Raw genomic sequence first — 18,698 nt, forward strand, 5'->3', positions numbered from 1 at the left:
GTGAGCAGCCCAGAGGAACGTGCGCCAGGACCAGATCACAGCTGGGCACCGGGTGGGCACTCGATGGCTCGAGTTTCTCTAACCAGCTCGAGGGCTCTGACGCTTGGCAGCGAAATGCCAGATTGTTTGGGAAGATCTAAAAAAAGCTCAACACAGATGTTAGCAAGGCTGTTAGGAAACAGGCAGCCGCAGGCGGGGCTGGTGGGCGAGCCGACTGCACAGCCGCCTGGAGGGTGGACTGGCACCAGCGGTAACGTGATTAAGGCCGGCGCTCCGTGGCCCGGCAGTTCCTGGCTCAGCAGGCACTGGAGAAAAGGGCTCGTGGGAACGAGGGGCGCCTGCCGCGGAGCTACCTGAGGGAGCGGGAAGGACCCTCAATGCCCATCAGGAACGGCTTGGGTAAAGGGGAACTGCACACGGCACAGGGAAGGGGAACTGCACACGGCACAGGGAAGGGGAACTGCACACGGCACAGGGAAGGGGAACTGCGCACGACACAGGGAAGGGGAACTGCACACGACACAGGGAAGGGGAACTGCACACGGCACAAGAAAGGGGAACTGCACAGGAAAAGGAACTGCACACGGCACAGGGAAGGGGGAACTGCACACGGCACAGGGAAGGGGACGGCACACGCCACAGGGAAGGGGAACTGCACACGCCACAGAGAAGGGGAACTGCGCACGCCACAGGTAAGGGGAATTGCACACGGCACAGGGAAGGGGGGAACTGCACACGGCACAGGGACGGGGACGGCACACGCCACAGGTAAGGGGAATTGCACACGGCACAGGGAAGGGGGGAACTGCACACGGCACAGGTAAGGGGAATTGCACACGGCACAGGGAAGGGGGAAGTGCACACGGCACAGGGAAGGGGACGGCACACGCCACAGGTAAGGGGAATTGCACATGGCACAGGGAAGGGGAATTGCACACGGCACAGGGAAGGGGGAACTGCACACGGCACAGGGAAGGGGGAACTGCACACGGCACAGGGAAGGGGACGGCACACGGCACAGGGAAGGGGAATTGCACACGGCACAGGGAAGGGGACGGCACACGCCACAGGTAAGGGGAATTGCACACGGCACAGGGAAGGGGGGAACTGCACACGGCACAGGGAAGGGGACGGCACACGGCACAGGGAAGGGGAACGGCACACGGCACAGGGGAGGGGAACGGCACAGGTAAGGGGAATTGCACACGGCACAGGGAAGGGGGACGTGCACACGGCACAGGGAAGGAGACGGCACACGCCACAGGTAAGGGGAACTGCCCACGGCACAGGGAAGGGGGAACTGCACACGGCACAGGGAAGGGGACGGCACACGGCACAGGTAAGGGGAATTGCACACGGCACAGGGAAGGGGACGGCACAGGGAAGGGGAACTGCACACGGCACAGGGAAGGGGAACTGCACATGGCACAGGGGAGGGGAACTGCACACGGCACAGGGAAGGGGGAAGTGCACACGGCACAGGAAAGGGGACGGCACACGCCACAGGGAAAGGGACAGCACACGCCACAGAGAAGGGAGAATCTCTTGAGCCCAGGGCTTTGAGACCAGCCTGGGAAACAGTGAGACCTCACCTCCACATAATTTAAAAATTTGCTGGGTGCAGTGACGCACGCCTGTGGTTCCAGCTACTCTGGAGGGTTAGGAGTGAGGACTGCTTGAGCCGGGGAGGTGGAGGCTTCCGTGAGCCATGATCACACCACTGCACTCCAACCTGGGCGACAGAGTAAGACACTCTCAAAAACAAAAAGCCACAGCTCGAAGTGCCTGGTGGGAATGTCGGTTGAGCGGGCAATTACTGATTCCTACTGAAATCACTCGGGTGCCCCTCCCTGGGATGTGTGTTTGTTGAGTCCTGGCACACAGGCGGACCATTTAAGGTCACCGCACCGCTGTCTGTCATGGCAAAGGCCTGGAATCAACGCAGATGTCCAGGACCAGGGCGTGGGTGGAATAAATGATGTAACAATGAGGAAGTCTGGCATGCACGGTGTGGGAAGAAGCCGTGATGTTTGCCCCATGGACACAGCAAGGTGGAAGATGCATGGGTAGCACGCCCTATCTGCAAGAACATGGGCTATGACGCACGTTTGAACTGGCTTGAATATCCATTCAAAAGCTAGGAAAATAACTCAGGAGCCACTGACAGCTAACAGTGGCTGCCTGATCAGGGAGGCAAAGAAAACACATGCAGACAGGTATGAAAGAGATTGGTCACTGAACGGCTTTTTAAACTCCGTGATGTTTTGAACCAGGTGGACGAATGCAGTACCTATATCCAACATGCATAGAAATCTAATACCGTGTGGATGACACAGTACCTATATCCAACATGCACGGAAACCTAATACCGTGTGGATGACACAGTATCTATACCCAACGTACACAGAAACCTAATACCGTGTGGATGACACAGTACCTACATACGACATGCATAGAAACCTAATACTGTGTGGATGATGCAGTACTTACACCCAACATGCACAGCAACCTAATACCGTGTGGATGACGCAGTACCTATATCCAACATGCACGGAAACCTAATATGTGTGGATGACGCAGTACCTGCATCCCAACATGCACAGAAACCTAATACCGTGTAGATGACAAAGTATCTATACCCAACATGCACGGAAACCTAATACCGTGTGGATGACGCAGTACCTATATCCCAACATGCACGGAAACCTAATACCGTGTGGATAACGTAGTACCTATACCCAACATGCACGGAAACCTAATACCCTGTGGATGACGCAGTACCTATACCCAACATGCACGGAAACCTAATACCGTGTGGACGACGCAGTATCTATATCCCAACATGCACGGAAACCTAATACCGTGTGGACGACGCAGTATCTATATCCCAACGTGTACGGAAACCTAATACCACGTGGATGATGCAGTACCTACACCCAACATGCACAGAAACCTAATACCATCTGGATGAGGCAGTACCTATATCCAACATGCACGGAAACCTAATACCGTGTGGATGACGCAGTACCTATATGCCAACATGTACGGAAACCTAATACCGTGTGGATGACGCAGTACCTACATCCAACATGCACGGAAACCTAATACCGTGTGGATGACGCAGTACCTACATCCAACATGCACGGAAACCTAATACCGTGTGGATGATGCAATGCCTATACCCAACATGCATGGAAACCTAATACTGTGTGGATGACACAGTACCTATATGCCAACATGCATGGAAACCTAATACCGTGTGGATGACGCAGTACCTATACCCAACATACATGGAAACCTAATACCGTGTGGAACACGCAGTACCTATACCAAACATGCACGGAAACCTAATACCGTGTGGATGACGCAGTGCCTATACCCAACATGCACAGAAACCTAATACTGTGTGGATGATGCAGTACCTATATGCCAACATGCACGGAAACCTAATACCGTGTGGATGACGCAGTACCTACATCCAACATGCACGGAAAACTAATACCGTGTGGATGACGCAGTACCTATACCCAACATGCATGGAAACCTAATACCGTGTGGATGACGCAGTACCTATACCCAACATGCACGGAAACCTAATACCGTGTGGATGACGCAGTGCCTATACCCCACATGCACGGAAACCTAATACCGTGTGGATGACACAGTACCTATATGCCAACACGCACGGAAACCTAATACCGTGTGGATGACGCAGTACCTATACCCAACATACATGGAAACTTAATACCGTGTGGAACATGCGGTACCTATACCAAACATGCACAGAAACCTAATACCGTGTGGATGACACAGTACCTATACCCAATGCACAGAAACCTAATACCGTGTGGACGACGCAGTACCTATACCCCAACGTGCACAGAAACCTAATACCGTGTGGATGATGCAGTATCTATATCCATCATGTGTGGAAACCTAATACCGTGTGGATGACACAGTACCTATATCTCAACGTGCACAGAAACCTAATACCGTGTGGAGGACACAGTACCTATACCCCACGTGCACGGAAACCTAATACCGTGGGGATGAATGCAGTACCTATACCCAACATGCACGGAAACCTAATACCGTGTGGATGAATGTAGTACCTATACCCCAACGTGCACAGAAACCTAATACCGTGTGGATGACGCAGTATCTATATCCAACGTGCACGGAAACCTAATACCGTGTGGATGATGCAGTATCTACATCCAACATGCACAGAAACCTAATACTGTGTGGATAATGCAGTACCTATATCCCAACATGCACAGAAACCTAATACCATGTGGATGATGCAGTACCTATAGGCAACATGCAAGGAATCTAGTCTGTGCAGGAAAAATAGACACTGATGATGAAAATCTCAGCAGAGTGTTAGGAGCAAGACGATCTTGTAGGTGAACGTGAAATAAGCAGAGAGGAGAAAGACTGAGGGGGAGCCAGCACAGGACAGGGCTGAGGAGCCCCAGAATCCTCGTGGGTACCCCTTGCAGCCCCAGCCCATCCTACCTGTACCAGTGGACCCCACGTCCCATGGCAGGCTGCGGGCATCTCTTAGAGAAGGAGATGGGCCCTGGAAACAGAGCAGCGAGAGGTTCCCCAGTGTGTGCAAGCCCCTCTTCCTGGCTCAGGACCCCCAGTCTCCCCACCCGGCCCTCCTAGATGGCTGGAGACTTAGGGGTGGGGAGCACAGCCCTGGCCCTCCCTTGGCTTCCTCGCTCTGTAACTAGGCCCCCTGGGTCCGCCACCCACCTCTGCCGTGGCCTTCCCTGCCTTCTCTCCACCTCGGAAGGTGGTCAGCACATCCTGCCACCTTGCAATGGCTGTTCCCCCTGCCTAGATAACCTTCCCCACACTGCTCTCCCAGGCAGCTCCTATTCACCAGTCAGGGCTCCGTCCAAATGCCGCTTCCTCAGGGAAGGCCTCCGGACCTCCCTACAGAGTGTATGTCCCCATGGACATCCTCACTGCCTCCCTGGTGGACTTATCAAGGCCGTGATTAAATCATTGCCATATTTATTCAGTGTCTGAGGGTAGAAGTCATGTCTGAAATGCCACCTCGTCTAATGTGTCCAGAGTAGGCCGAGCAGATAGATGGCGCTTCATCATGAGTGAGATTGTGAGTGAGAGATAGAGGAGGCCGGGCCGATACACGGTGCCCCATTATGAGCCTGTGATTGAGTGAGTGAGATCCTGAGTGAATGAGATCATGAGATCGTGAGATCATGAATGAGTGAGTGAGTGAGATCGTGAGTCTGTGAGACCGTGAGTCTGTGAGTGAGTGAAATTGTGAGATTGTGAGTCTGAGTGAGATCGTGAGTCTGTGAGATTGTGAGTGAGATTGTGAGTGAATGAGACCGTGAGATGAGTGAGTGAGATCGTGAGTCTTGTGAGTGAGATCGTGAGTCTGTGAGATTGAGATTGTGAGTGAAATCGTGAGATCCTGAGTGAGTCTGAGTGAGTGAATGAGATCGTGAGTGAGTCTGTGAGTGACTGAGATCATGAGTCTGTGAGTGAGTGAATGAGATCCTGAGTGAGTCTGTGAGTGACTGAGATCATGAGTCTGTGAGTGAGTGAATGAGATCCTGAGTGAGTCTGTGAGTGACTGAGATCATGAGTCTGTGAGTGAGTGAATGAGATCGTGAGTGAGTCTGTGAGTGACTGAGATCATGAGTCTGTGAGTGAGTGAATGAGATCGTGAGAGTCTGAGTGAGTGAGATCGTGAGTGGGATCATAAGTGAGTCTGTGAGTGAGATCGTGAGTGAGTGAGTGAGTCTGAGTGAGAGACCCTCCTCTAGGATCAAGGATAACAGGAGCAGAAAGAAGAGCTGGAGGTAGGTCCAGGGAACCAGTAGCTGGGGCATCCCTGTCCTCGTCCCCCCGAGGGCAGAGGCTGACCTGGTCGAGGGCCGTGAGGGCGCAGGGCTGTGTCAGGGCCAGCCTGGAGTCCACTAGCCCGCCCAGCGGCGGTTCCTTCCCTGGGATGCTGTTGTAGTAATTGTGCTCCAAAGAGTCCTCCTCGTCCCCCCAGGCCGACTCCTCCAGCCCCGCCAGCCTGGGGGACAGACAGCAACGGCCATGGCACAGGCAGGGCCCAAGGGGGCTAAAGCCTTACGGCTTGAGCTTCTGGGGGAGCAGGAAATATCTGAGTTCGAATCCCAGCCCCCCACCTGTCGCTGAGGGTTCCTACCAGGAAACGCTTCTAGAGTGAGTGACCAGGCCCACTACTTCCTCATCTATAAAATGGAATGTTGCACATATTTCCGAGCTGTAGCACAAAAGGCAGGTCGTTGGCAAACCCGGTCTCCACTCCTTTCTGCCCACCTCCGGCCCCGCCCGGCAGCAGAGGGCATGAGCCAAGTTTATACCCAGAACCAGGACATCGCTGGTCAGGGTGGCAACTCTCTGGGATCAAAGCGCCCTCGCCCTCTGGCCCCGATGGCACTGGCAGAAATTGATCCTGCAGGTGCTCCTCAGCAAGCACGGCCCCGAGAGCCAGAGGGGTGCACCCCACCTGGCCCACAATCGCTGCTGGGATAAATTACGAGGCAGCCTACAGAAGGCAGAAGCAGCTCCAGAGGCAGGCGAGGAGCCCATCCCAGCTTCGGAGCGTGCTGAGCAACGTGCATCAAGCACGCTGTCCCCGTGCACAAAGGGTGAGTGTGAGCAGGCGTGCGATGCCACCTCCCTCGTGACCGGCAGGCTGGGAGCTCATGCACCTGCACCTGCCCTCCCACCATTGGAGGAAGGTGACTTTCTAATGATGAATAGAGACTTAAATAGCTCCTTCTCCAAGGCCAGCTGGCAAACCCCAGCCCAGGGCCAAATCCAGCTCACTGCCTAGATCTGTGTGGCCCATGAGCTAAGAATGGGCTTTCAACCTTTAAATTATCAAAGTTAAGTGTTTGAGAAAACATCTAGAGAATCATATTTTGCAACACGTGACATTCACACTTCAATGTCTAACCCTAATGTGTTACCAGCACACAGACACGCCCCCCCCTTTACACATCTTCTGCGGTGAGACGGAGGCCGTTTTCTGCCCTTTGCAGGAGCCGGCCGCACGTCTGGAGGAGGGATATTGGTTGTAGCAGCAGGGCTGACAGCCTCAGGCACACCAGGGAGTCAGCTTGCTCAGTCCTCCCCAATCCTGGGGGGCAGGCGGGGATGCGTTTACTCGGGTGTTACAGCTGAGGAAATACGATCCTCTGGCTGAGCCATATTCTCACGGGACAGGGAGGGAGGGACAAGGGCACGACAGAGGCTGAGGCCTGCAGGAGGTGGAGCAGGCTCTGCACCTGGGCAGGTCACTGGGGGCGTCCCCAGGGCACGGGGGAGGCAGCTCTGGTTACCTTTCTGGGGGCAGCACCACCTTGGGTGGGCTGTGCAGGTACTGCTTGAAGCGCAGCTCGAAGGCTTGGCCCACGGTGCTGATGATGCTCTGCGCCAGGCCCTCACAGCACTCCAGGATGTGGCAGGCTGTGGGCACGTTGGTCATGCGGCCTCCGAGCCACACGGCCGTGCCCCCCAGCCACGGGACCCCCACCGGCCTCCCCGGGGGCCTCACCTCTCTGGTTGATGGGGTCCTTGGCGACGTAGGCCACGTAATCCGTCATGTCCTGGGGGCGGGGAGGGGCCAGCTGGACCTGCCTGGGCCCCCAACCGGGATTCCCAGCCGCCCACCCCAGCAATGCAGAGAGATGGGGCAGTGGATGTGGGCACAGGGTACGTTAGGCGGGCTCTGGGGAAGGATGAGAGGGTCTTGCGGCCGGAGGGGGCGGCGGGGCTGCAGGTCCACCCCAATCCCTGGCCTCACCGTGTCTCCGCCTGATGCGAAGGAGATGGACGGCATGTGGTGGTTGGCGATGACCTGTGGTGGCAGGAGGCACACGTGGTCATGGGGGCCCCGCTTCGAGGGCAGGGGGCCCGGCAGATGGACCAGGACCACAGCAAAGGGTGGGGCAGGGGCAGGGATATGGGGATGGAGACGTCCCCTGGACAGGCACCCACCACAGCCGGGTCCTGGGTCAGCCTAGACGACCGAGGCTAGGATGTGGAGTCCCCAGCAAGGATGGGACTAGGGCCCTAAGAGATGTGTGGGGTCCGCAGGAGGTCACACGGGAATGTGTGTGAGAGGACAAACCACTCCCACTGCAACACTTCACACATGCACCTGCCCAGACGCTCACACACACACACATCCCAAGCCTCCCCCCCACACACACACCCCCGAAGCAGCCATGGGAGGGACGTCCCCACACTCCTGACTCCCTTGTCCACATGCAAGGGCACCTGTGAGTGCATTTGTGTGCTCATCTGCATGCTCGTTTGCATGCTTATCTGCATGCTCATTTGTATGCTTGTTTACCTACTGATCTGCATGCTTGTTTGCCTACTGATCTGCATGCTCGTTTGCATGCTTGTGTGCTTATCTGCATACTTGTTTGCATGCTCATCTACGTGCTTGTTTGCGTGGTCATCTGCGTGCTCATCTGCATGCTCGTTTGCGTGCTCATTTGTATGCTTGTTTGCATGCTCATCTGCTTAATCATCTGCATGCTCATCTGCTTGCTTGTTTGCGTGCTCATCTGCGTGCTTGTTTGCGAGCTCATCTGCGTGCTTGTTTGCGAGCTCATCTGTGTGCTTGTTTGCGAGCTCATCTGCGTGCTTGTTTGCGTGCTTGTTTGCATGCTCATCTGCGTGCTTGTGTGCTCATCTGCCTGCTTGTTTACATGCTCATTTGCATGCTCATTTGCATGGTCCTGCTTTATTTGCTTCCCGTCACTCAAATCCCTCTAGGCCCCAGTAAGCCCCCGCTACCAGCCACATCCTGAGTCCTCCCTACAGAACATCCATTCCTCAGCCCCCATAGGGACCCTCAAGGCTCTCCCCTTGCCAACCCCGGCCCAGCCAGGACGGTCTGCTTGGAGCCTCAGTGTCCTGTCCATATGGTGGTCAGGGGTCCATGCCTTGCAGGGTGGGGGCAGAGATGGAAATTGCGTGGAAATGGCCCTCAGTCACCTCCCGCCAGCTCCATCCTTCTCTAGCCTCCTCCCTGGAGCCCCAGCTGCCCCTTACCGCCACGTGCCGCCACCACACCAGCCCAGGGATGCTGCCTCGCCCCAAACTCCTCACAACGATCCATGCTAACTTCCCTGACAGGGAGATGCCTTCTCTTTCAGCCACACCTCCCTGAGACTCCCCTCCTCACCACCTCCCAGAGCCCGCCAGGAAGTCTCTTCTAGCACCCAGAGCCCAGCACATGCTCAGGACACCCCTCGCCTGGCCACACAATGCCTCCTAAAATCTATTATTTCCTTCATTTCTGCAATTATAGTTTTTTTGTTTTTTGGTTTTTTGAGACGGAGTCTCACTCTGTTGCCCAGGCTGGAGTGCAGTGGTGCAATCTTGGCCACTCCCAGGTTCAAGCGATTCTCCTGCCTCAGCCTCCCAAGTAGCTGGGATTACAGGCGCCCGCCACCACAGCCGGCTAATCTTTGTATTTTTTGTAGAGTCAGCCATGTTGGCCTGGCTGGTCTCGAACTCCTGACCTCAAGTGATCTGCACACCTCAGCTTCCCAAAGTGCTGGGGTTACAGGCGTGAGCCACCGAGCCCGGCCTCACAGTGTTGGGGTTACAGGCGTGAGCCACCAAGCCCAAGCCTGGTCTGCAATTATACTTTTGTTGTTTGTTTTCACCTGAGGACTGGTAGCCAGGGTTTATCCCCGCCCCTCTCCAGGCACTGTGGACGTTGGGACGGACCACTCTCTGGGGTGGGGCGTCCTGGCCCCTGCAGGGTGCTGAGCAGCGTCTCTGCCCCCACCCACTCCATGCCAGGAGCACCCCTGTATCGGGACGGCTCGCCCAGGTGGGAGCCCCTAAGCTGAGCCCCGTGAGGGCAGTGGCTGCACCCCCAGCTCCTGCTCAGCGGGGCCTCGGCTCGTCTTTCCGGATAAATGCCACCTGCTGCCTGCCCCTAGCACCCCGCCTGGCTTTGCCTCCTAGGACTCCTGGCCCCTCTGGGGGTCTGGGGACGCCAGGGGAAGAGGGCAGACCAACCTGGCGCGTGGCAGGCACAGAGAGGCTGAGGCCATCGGTGGAGATGTGGATGGAAATGCTCATGCCGGCAAAGCGAAGGTTGCTCTTGCCCAGGACGGACGCCAGGGCCTTGTTGGGGGCCTGAGTTGGGAGCGGAGCACAGCGAGGGCGGCTGTGGGTGGGGGCCGTCAAGGGGCTCCCAGGATGGCTGCAGCATCCCCACAGCCTCCGACTGCCCCACCACGAGCCTCACTCACCTTTTTCTTCCAGGATCCCCGGACGCCAGGCACGGCCTCATGGAGCCGGTTGATGGCTTCCCTGGGGTTGGGAGGAGGGGGCTTAGAGAGTGTGGTGGGGGTGGCCATGGAGGGAGCTGGGGAGGAAGGGGTCAGAGAGGGCGGGGGTCTGGGGAGGGGGCAGGGGCTCAGAGAAGGGCGACAGTCAGAGAGGGGAGAGGAAGGCAGAGAGGGAGGGGTGGGAGAGGGTCGGGGGGCCTAAAGTGGGGAGGGAGGGGGCTGGGGAACCTGGGGGAGGAGTGCCCCACAGGACAGGTGCAGCTTGGGCACCAGCCCACACCATGTATGTCCTTGCATCCGGCAGAGGCCCGGCCCCCAGCTCTGGCCCCTCTACCACCCTCTTTCCCAGGGACCAGTGCGTCCCTGGCCTCGGCCCACAAGGAAGGCTCAGGGTCAGATCTGGGGGTTGGACCAGCGAGCGGGAGGCCCTGAGCCTGATGCCAGGTCCCGTGTCGTGATCCTGTCTGCAGCGCTGGAGGAGCGACCTCCACTCTGGAGGGCCCCTTAGTGGTGGCAGGAGCTGACCCCAAACAAGAGCGCCTCAAACCACTGGTCCCCAGGAGAGGTTAGAAGTCTACAGGGTCCTGAAGGGGCCTCGGAAATGTCGGCGTCACGTGGAGAAACCAGATTACCCACCCAGGGCGTGTGGGAATTTTCACGGCAGGGCCACTGTGGAAAACAGCCTGAGGCTCCTCAAAAGATTAAAAATTGGCCGGATGTGGCGGCTCCCGCCTGTCATCCCAGCACTGTGGGCCTGACACAAGCAAATGCATGCAGGCGTGGCAGCCCCCACCTGTCATCCCAACACTTTGGGAGGCCGAGGCGGGTAGATCACCTGAGGTCAGGAGTTCAAGACCGGTCTGACCAACATGGAGAAACCCCGTCTCTACTAAAAATATAAAAACTAGCTGGGTGTGGTGGTGGGCGCCTGTAGTCCCAGCTACTGGGGAGGCTGAGGCAGGAGAAATGCTTGAACCCAGGAGACAGAGGTTGCAGTGAGCCAACACGGTGTCACTGCACTCCAGCCTGGGCGACAGAGTGAGACTCCGTCTCAAAAAAAAAAAAAAAAAAAGGAGCGAGGCTCTGACCCAGGCTACAGCGCGGACGCACCTCGGGAACGCCATGCTCAGTGAGAGACGCCAGACACAGGAGGCCACGCAGAGTGTGATCCCATTGTTATGAAATGTCCAGGACAGGCTGACCCACAGAGACAGGGAGGGGATGCGTGGGTGCCGGGGACGGGGAGTGGCTGTGATGGGGACGGGGTGTTTTGGTGGGGTAATGAGAATGTTCGGAACTAGATAAGGTGGTGGTCGTGTGACTCTGTGAAGAGCCTAAAAAGTCTCGAATTGTACATTATCTCTCACATACGCACGTGTAAACTATCCCACGTTTTTTTTTAAGTCTATATGAATGGAATCAACCAGTTTTCACAGAAAAAAAAAGGGTGTCGCTCTCCTCCCTGCTTAAGCCCTGGCTATATCCACAGCCCCTGTGATTCCTTTCCAGACACCGCACAGCATCCTGAGGTCACCGTGTGGAAAACAGAGCGGGGACACAGAGACACCACTGGGCCCCGGTCCCAGAGGGAACCCGCCAGGCCCTGCACCCCACGCCGTGCGGGGACTTGCCCAGCACCCTGTGAGCGACCGCTGTTCTTTCCATCTTAGAAGAGGATCGAGGTCTGCGGGCCACGGTGACCGACACCTGGCGTGAGGACAGGGTGGAGATGTGGCGTGAAGTGGGAGGGAGGTGGGGGGCACCGAGGCTGCATCCTGGGACCCCAGCACAGCTGTCACGGAGCCCATCGCTGCCGCCCTCCAGTGCTGCCGCCCTCCAGCGTGTCACTCAGCCCTACGCGGCCAGGGCAGGGTTGGAGGCTCACCTGGTCACCTGCGTGCGCGTGTTAAAGTCCAGGGAGCGCATGGAGCGGAGAACCTCGATGCAGCCCATGTACTGAGGGGAGAGAACAGGTGTCAGACGCCATCGGAACCCCCGCAGTGGAGCCACGTCCCTTTTCCCAGCAGCCCTTCGCCTTTTCCGCCACCCCTGGGGTCGAGCCCTTTCCTCTGTCCCTGGAGGCTCTGGGGCCTTCGTGCCTCCCCCGCCTCAAGGCCCAGCCTCAACACTGTCCCGAGAGCCGCCCCCTCTGACTCCAGGCATGTTTTTCTCCGTTGCTGTTTCTCAGGAGCCTGGTGGTTTCCTCCCGAGGCTCTATGGTGCTTGTTCATTTAGCCATCTTGCCCTCGTCGGTCTCTTTCTGTTCTGCCAGCACCTAAGCCAAGGAGTGTGGGGACGGTGCGATCCTGAGCACCTCCCTATCTCCAGCGCCCAGTTCAGGGTCTGGCAAACAGTGGGGCAGACGTCCCGGGCAGCCACAGATGCACATACTGCTGGCCTCGCCCTCCACAGGAAGTTTGCAGGCTCCTGGCCGAGACAGCCATTTCCATGAAAAGGGAATTCACCGTCTCAATGACTCTGATAATACTGAGGGACGAGACGGGCAGAGGCGTCCCACCAAGTCCCTGACCTGCTTCAGTGCTGTGAAGGGTGGGGGAGCAGGGCCAGGAGGTGAAGGCCACAGCGTCCTTCCAACCTTGGCCCTTGCTAGAGGGAGGGTAAGGGGCACAGCCCACGTCATCTCTATGAAATGTCCTACAGAGGCAGCAAGAGGATGTGTGGGTGCCAGGGGCCGGGGAATGAAGGATGATGAGAACAGGTTTCCTACTGGGGTCGTGAGAAATTCTGGAATTAGACAAAAGGGATGGTGGCAAGATATTATGAATGTACTAAATGCTACTGAATTGTGAAAAATGCAACATGCAAAATGATGAATAATGTTATGTGAAGTCCACCTCGGTTTTTTTTAAATGATCAACACGCAAACACTTTGACCCTGCAACTCCATTTTTAGGACTTTACCCCACAGATACATCAGCCTGAGGGCTTCTGAGGTGTGTACAGGTCACTGTGCGGGCCGGCCCAGGCTCTGCTCCTCTCCACGGCTCCATGTACCTGGAGCAGGGAGAGCAAGGAGCAGAGACAGATGCGAGAATGCACGCAGGAAGCAGAGGCCACAGGACCTGGGCTGTGATGAGGGGCAGGGGCTCATCCTGGGCCAGCTGGGGAGCCAGGGAGCACTTCAGCAGGGCATGGACTGAGCGGCCTCACCTCCTGTTGAATGGACAGATGATGGGTGGATGGACTGACAGAAAGACAGCAGATGGATGGATGGATGAAAGAATGGATGGAGGATGAATAGATGGGTGGGTGAGTGGGTGAATGGATGGATGATGGGTGAGTGGATGATGGATAGATGGGTAGATGGATGGACAGACAGATAGATGATGAATGGATGGGTGGGTGGATGGATGGAGGGTGGATGGATGGGTGGGTGGATGGGTGGATGGATGGATGGATGGGTGAATGGATGGATGGATGGATATGAGTGGATGGGTGGATGGGTGGGTGGATGGATGGACGGATGGATGGATGGGTGGATGGATGGATGGGTGGGTGGATGGATGGATGGGTGGATGAATGGATGGATGGATGAATGTGGGTGGATGAGTGGATGGGTGGATGGATGGATGGACGGATGGATGGGTGGGTGGATGAATGGGTGGATGGAAGGGTGGGTGGATGGGTGGACGGATGGATGGGTGGGTGGGTGGATGAATGGGTGGGTGGATGGACGGGTGGGTGGATGGACGGGTGGGTGGATGGGTGGACAGATGGATGGATGGGTAGGTGGATGAATGGGTGGGTGGATGGGTGGGTGGATGAGTGGATGGGTGGATGGATAGATGGATGGGTGGATGGATAGATGGATGGGTGGATGGGTGGATGGGTGGATGGGTGGATGGGGGGACGGATGGATGGGTGGATGGATGGATGAGTGGATGGGTGGATGGATGGGTGGGTGGATGAATGGATGAATGAATGGGTGAGTGGATGGGTGGATGAATGGATGGATGGGTGGGTGGGTGGGTGGGTGGATGGATGGGTGGGTGGGTGGGTGGATGGATGGGTGGGTGGATGAATGGATGGATGGGTGGGTGCGTGGGTGGATGGATGGATGGGTGGGTGGGTGGATGAGTGGATGGGTGGATGGATGGAGGGTGGATGAGTGGACAGATGGATGGTTGGATGGGTGGACAGATGGGTGGATGGGTGGGTGGATGAATGGAAGGATGGATGGGTGGGTAGATGAGTGGATGGGTGGATGGATGGAGGGTGGATGGATGGACAGATGGATAGTTGGATGGGTGGACGGATGGATGGATGGGTGGGTGGGTGGATGAATGGGTGGATGGAAGGATGGGTGGATGAGTAGATGGGTGGGTGGATGGACGGATGGATGGATGGGTGGGTGGATGGGTGGATGGATGGGTAGGTGGATGGGTAGATGGGTGGACAGATGGATGGATGTGTGGATGGACGGGTGGATAGATGGGTGGATAGGTGGATGGATGGATGGACAGATGGATGGATGGGTGGGTGGATGAATGGGTGGATGGAAGGATGGGTGGATGAGTAGATGGGTGGGTGGATGGACGGATGGATGGATGGGTGGGTGGATGGGTGGATGGATGGGTAGGTGGATGGGTAGATGGGTGGACAGATGGATGGATGTGTGGATGGACGGGTGGATAGATGGGTGGATAGGTGGATGGATGGATGGACAGATGGATGGATGGGTGGGTGGATGAATGGGTGGATGGAAGGGTGGGTGGATGGGTGGACGGATGGATGGGTGGGTGGGTGGATGAATGGGTGGGTGGATGGACGGGTGGGTGGATGGGTGGATGGACGGGTGGGTGGATGGGTGGACAGATGGATGGATGGGTAGGTGGATGAATGGGTGGGTGGATGGGTGGGTGGATGAGTGGATGGGTGGATGGATAGATGGATGGGTGGATGGATAGATGGATGGGTGGATGGGTGGATGGGTGGATGGGGGGACGGATGGATGGGTGGATGGATGGATGAGTGGATGGGTGGATGGATGGGTGGGTGGATGAATGGATGAATGAATGGGTGAGTGGATGGGTGGATGAATGGATGGATGGGTGGGTGGGTGGGTGGATGGATGGGTGGGTGGGTGGGTGGATGGATGGGTGGGTGGATGGATGGGTGGGTGGATGAATGGATGGATGGGTGGGTGCGTGGGTGGATGGATGGATGGGTGGGTGGGTGGATGAGTGGATGGGTGGATGGATGGAGGGTGGATGAGTGGACAGATGGATGGTTGGATGGGTGGACAGATGGGTGGATGGGTGGGTGGATGAATGGAAGGATGGATGGGTGGGTAGATGAGTGGATGGGTGGATGGATGGAGGGTGGATGAATGGACAGATGGATAGTTGGATGGGTGGACGGATGGATGGATGGGTGGGTGGGTGGTTGAATGGGTGGATGGAAGGATGGGTGGATGAGTAGATGGGTGGGTGGATGGACGGATGGATGGATGGGTGGGTGGATGGGTGGATGGATGGGTAGGTGGATGGGTAGATGGGTGGACAGATGGATGGATGTGTGGATGGACGGGTGGATAGATGGGTGGATAGGTGGATGGATGGATGGACAGATGGATGGATGGGTGGATAGATGGGTGGATGGATGGGTAGGTGGATGGGCGGATGGGTGGATGGATGGATGGACGGGTGGATGGATGGGTGGATAGGTGGATGGATGGATGGGTGGATGGATGGACAGATGGATGGGTGGGTGGATGAGTGGATGGGTGGATGGATGGATGGATGGATGGATGGGTGGGTAGATGGGTGGATGGATGGGTAGGTGGATGGGCGGATGGGTGGATGGATGGATGGATGTGTAGGTGGATGGGCGGATGGGTGGACGGATGGGTGGATGGATGGGTGGATAGGTGGTTGGATGGATGGATTGGATGGAGGGATGGATGGATGGGTGGGTGGGTGGATGAATGGATGGATGGACAGGTGGGTGGATGAGTGGATGGGTGGATGGATGGACAGATGGATGGTGGATGGTGGACAGATGGGTGGATTGGTGGGTGGATGAATGGATGGATGGACAGGTGGGTGGATGAGTAGATGGATGAATGGATGAACAGATGAATGGACTCTAGGCATGCAGCAGACAGGTCAGAACCTAAAGGAATTAGCCATGGTCCCTGTCCCTAGCACTGGATTCTCCCACTGAGGAGGCAGCTTTGGTGGGATGCTGGCTGCTCAATGGCTGTCTTCTCTCAGGCAGAGCATGTGCCTCATGTCTGTGCCAGTGTCTGGTGCTGCAGGGCCATAGGGTGGGGGATTCTCATTCCCTTACCTGCCCCCTTATTAACACATAGCCCACTCCAGTTGTGCAGCTGAAACCCTGAACTGTGTGGTCCATGGGTCCCGTTGTGGGGACACCAGTCTAGTGCACGGGGGAGGTTGGGGGCAAACCCTCTGTGGCCCACGGCAGCTCACAAGAGGAAATGCAATATCCTATTCGGCTGAGAACAGGGACTGCAAACTCAGATGCCTGCAACCTGCAGGATCAGCCAGGTAAACACACGAGGTAGGATCCAGGGACTGCAAACTCAGATGCCTACAGCCTGCAGGATCAGGCAAGTAAACACACAAGGTAGGATCCAGGGACTGCAAACTCAGATGCCTGCAGGCTGCAGGATCAGCCAAGTAAACACACGAGGTAGGATCCAGGGACTGCAAACTCAGATGCCTACAGCCTGCAGGATCAGCCAGGTAAACACACAAGGTAGGATGCAATGCAGTAGCGATACCGACACCTCGCTAACTGACGGCGCTTGTCACATGTGAGGCTCTGCTGTGGGCACGCTGTGCACGTGGTCCTTTAATCCACTGCACACAGATCCGGTAACGATACCGACACCTCGCTAACTCAGGGCGCTTGTCATGTGTGAGGCTCTGCTGTGGACACGCTGTGCACAGGGTCCTTTAATCCATTGCACGCAGATCTGGTAATGACACCGACACCTCGCTAACTCAGGGCGCTTGTCACGTGTGAGGCTCTGCTGTGGGCACGCTGTGCACGTGGTCCTTTAATCCACTGCACACAGATCCGGTAACGATACCGACACCTCGCTAACTCAGGGCGCTTGTCATGTGTGAGGCTCTGCTGTGGACACGCTGTGCACAGGGTCCTTTAATCCATTGCACGCAGATCTGGTAATGACACCGACACCTCGCTAATTCAGGGCGCTTGTCACGTGTGAGGCTCTGCTGTGGACACGCTGTGCACGTGATCCTTTAATCCACTCCACGCAAATCCACATGCCATGGGCAGCGATGGCCCCTCGGGAAACAGGCCCAGGCGGGAGGGTGACTGACCTGCTGGGCCACACGGCCTGCAGAACTGGGTCCTGAACCCACACCTGTGGGCTCCAGGATCTGCACTGCTCCCCCTGCACGACAGGAGGAGGTGGGGACCTCGGCTCACTGCGTGTCCCACGCTCCAGGGCGCCCAGTGCTGCCGGCCATGTGCTTTTTTAAAAAAGAGACCAGAAATTCAGGACTTTTCTGTGAAATTCTCCCAGTTTGTAAATATCGATCTAGGGCTGAATGTCTGTGCCCCCCTCAATGGAAATCCCTCTGTGGAAACCTATGCCCCACAGTGAGGGTATTTAAAGGTGGGCCTTTGGGAGGTGAGGAGGCTGAGGGCTCCACCCTCAGGACTGGGATCAGCGCCCTTATAAAAGAGACCCCAGACAGAGCCCGGCCCTCCACCACGTGAGGACACAGGAGAACACGGCCCTCTGTAAAGAGGCCCTCGCCAGACACCGAATCTTCCGGCGCCTTGATCGTGGCCCTCCTAGCCTCCAGAAGCGTGAGAAATAAATTTCTAGGTCTGGCACAGCAGCTCATGCGTGTAATCGCAGCACTTCAGGAGACCGAGGTGGGAGGCTCTCTCGAAGCCAGGAGTTCAAGACCAGCCTGGGCAATATAATGAGGCCTCGTCTCTACAAAAAAATAATTTTTAGTTAGCTCAGCGTGGTGAGTGTGGGCCTGTGGTCCCAGCTACTCAGGAGGCTGAGGTGGGAGGATGGCTTGAGCCCAGGAGGTTAAGGCTGCAGTGAGCTGTGATGGCACCACTGCACTCCAGCCTGGGCGACAGAGCAAGACCATGTCTTAAAAGACACATTTTTAGGCCAGGCATGGTGGCTCACGCCTGTAATCCCAGCACTTTGGGAGGCCAAGCTGGGTGGATCACTTGAGGTCAGGAGTTTGAGACTAGCTTGGCCAACATGGCGAAACCCCAACTCTACTGAAAATACAAAAATAAAAATAAAAATAAAAAAATTAGCTGGGCGTGGTGGTGCACGCCTGTAATCCCAGCTACTTGGGAGGC

General features: G+C 56.6%; 1 protein-coding gene and 1 long non-coding RNA gene across 4 annotated transcripts in view; one reads left to right on the forward strand and one right to left on the reverse strand.

The window, feature by feature from the left end:
- The window catches only part of SHC2 (SHC adaptor protein 2), a 43,529-nt gene that overhangs the window by 10,496 nt on the left and 14,335 nt on the right, over window positions 1–18,698 (reverse strand). For all 3 annotated transcript variants that reach the window (XR_008497431.2, XM_054473572.2, XM_054473571.2), the window contains exons 2-9: window positions 12,229–12,299; window positions 10,305–10,365; window positions 10,069–10,188; window positions 7,826–7,879; window positions 7,577–7,628; window positions 7,362–7,488; window positions 5,908–6,064; window positions 4,519–4,582 (exon numbers count right to left, since the gene is read on the reverse strand). Coding sequence is in view for 2 of the 3 variants with exons in the window: in XM_054473572.2 (XP_054329547.1) it covers window positions 4,519–4,582; window positions 5,908–6,064; window positions 7,362–7,488; window positions 7,577–7,628; window positions 7,826–7,879; window positions 10,069–10,188; window positions 10,305–10,365; window positions 12,229–12,299 (706 nt within the window). In the remaining variant the exon portion in view is untranslated. The remainder of the gene's footprint in view (window positions 1–4,518; window positions 4,583–5,907; window positions 6,065–7,361; window positions 7,489–7,576; window positions 7,629–7,825; window positions 7,880–10,068; window positions 10,189–10,304; window positions 10,366–12,228; window positions 12,300–18,698) is intronic.
- Window positions 539–13,171, forward strand: LOC134738866 (uncharacterized). The gene is made up of 2 exons (XR_010125039.1): window positions 539–692; window positions 11,853–13,171. It is a non-coding gene; the product is annotated as an uncharacterized LOC134738866 (long non-coding RNA).

This window comes from Pongo pygmaeus, chromosome 20, assembly GCF_028885625.2.
Source record: "Pongo pygmaeus isolate AG05252 chromosome 20, NHGRI_mPonPyg2-v2.0_pri, whole genome shotgun sequence".
Taxonomy (NCBI): domain Eukaryota; kingdom Metazoa; phylum Chordata; class Mammalia; order Primates; family Hominidae; genus Pongo; species Pongo pygmaeus.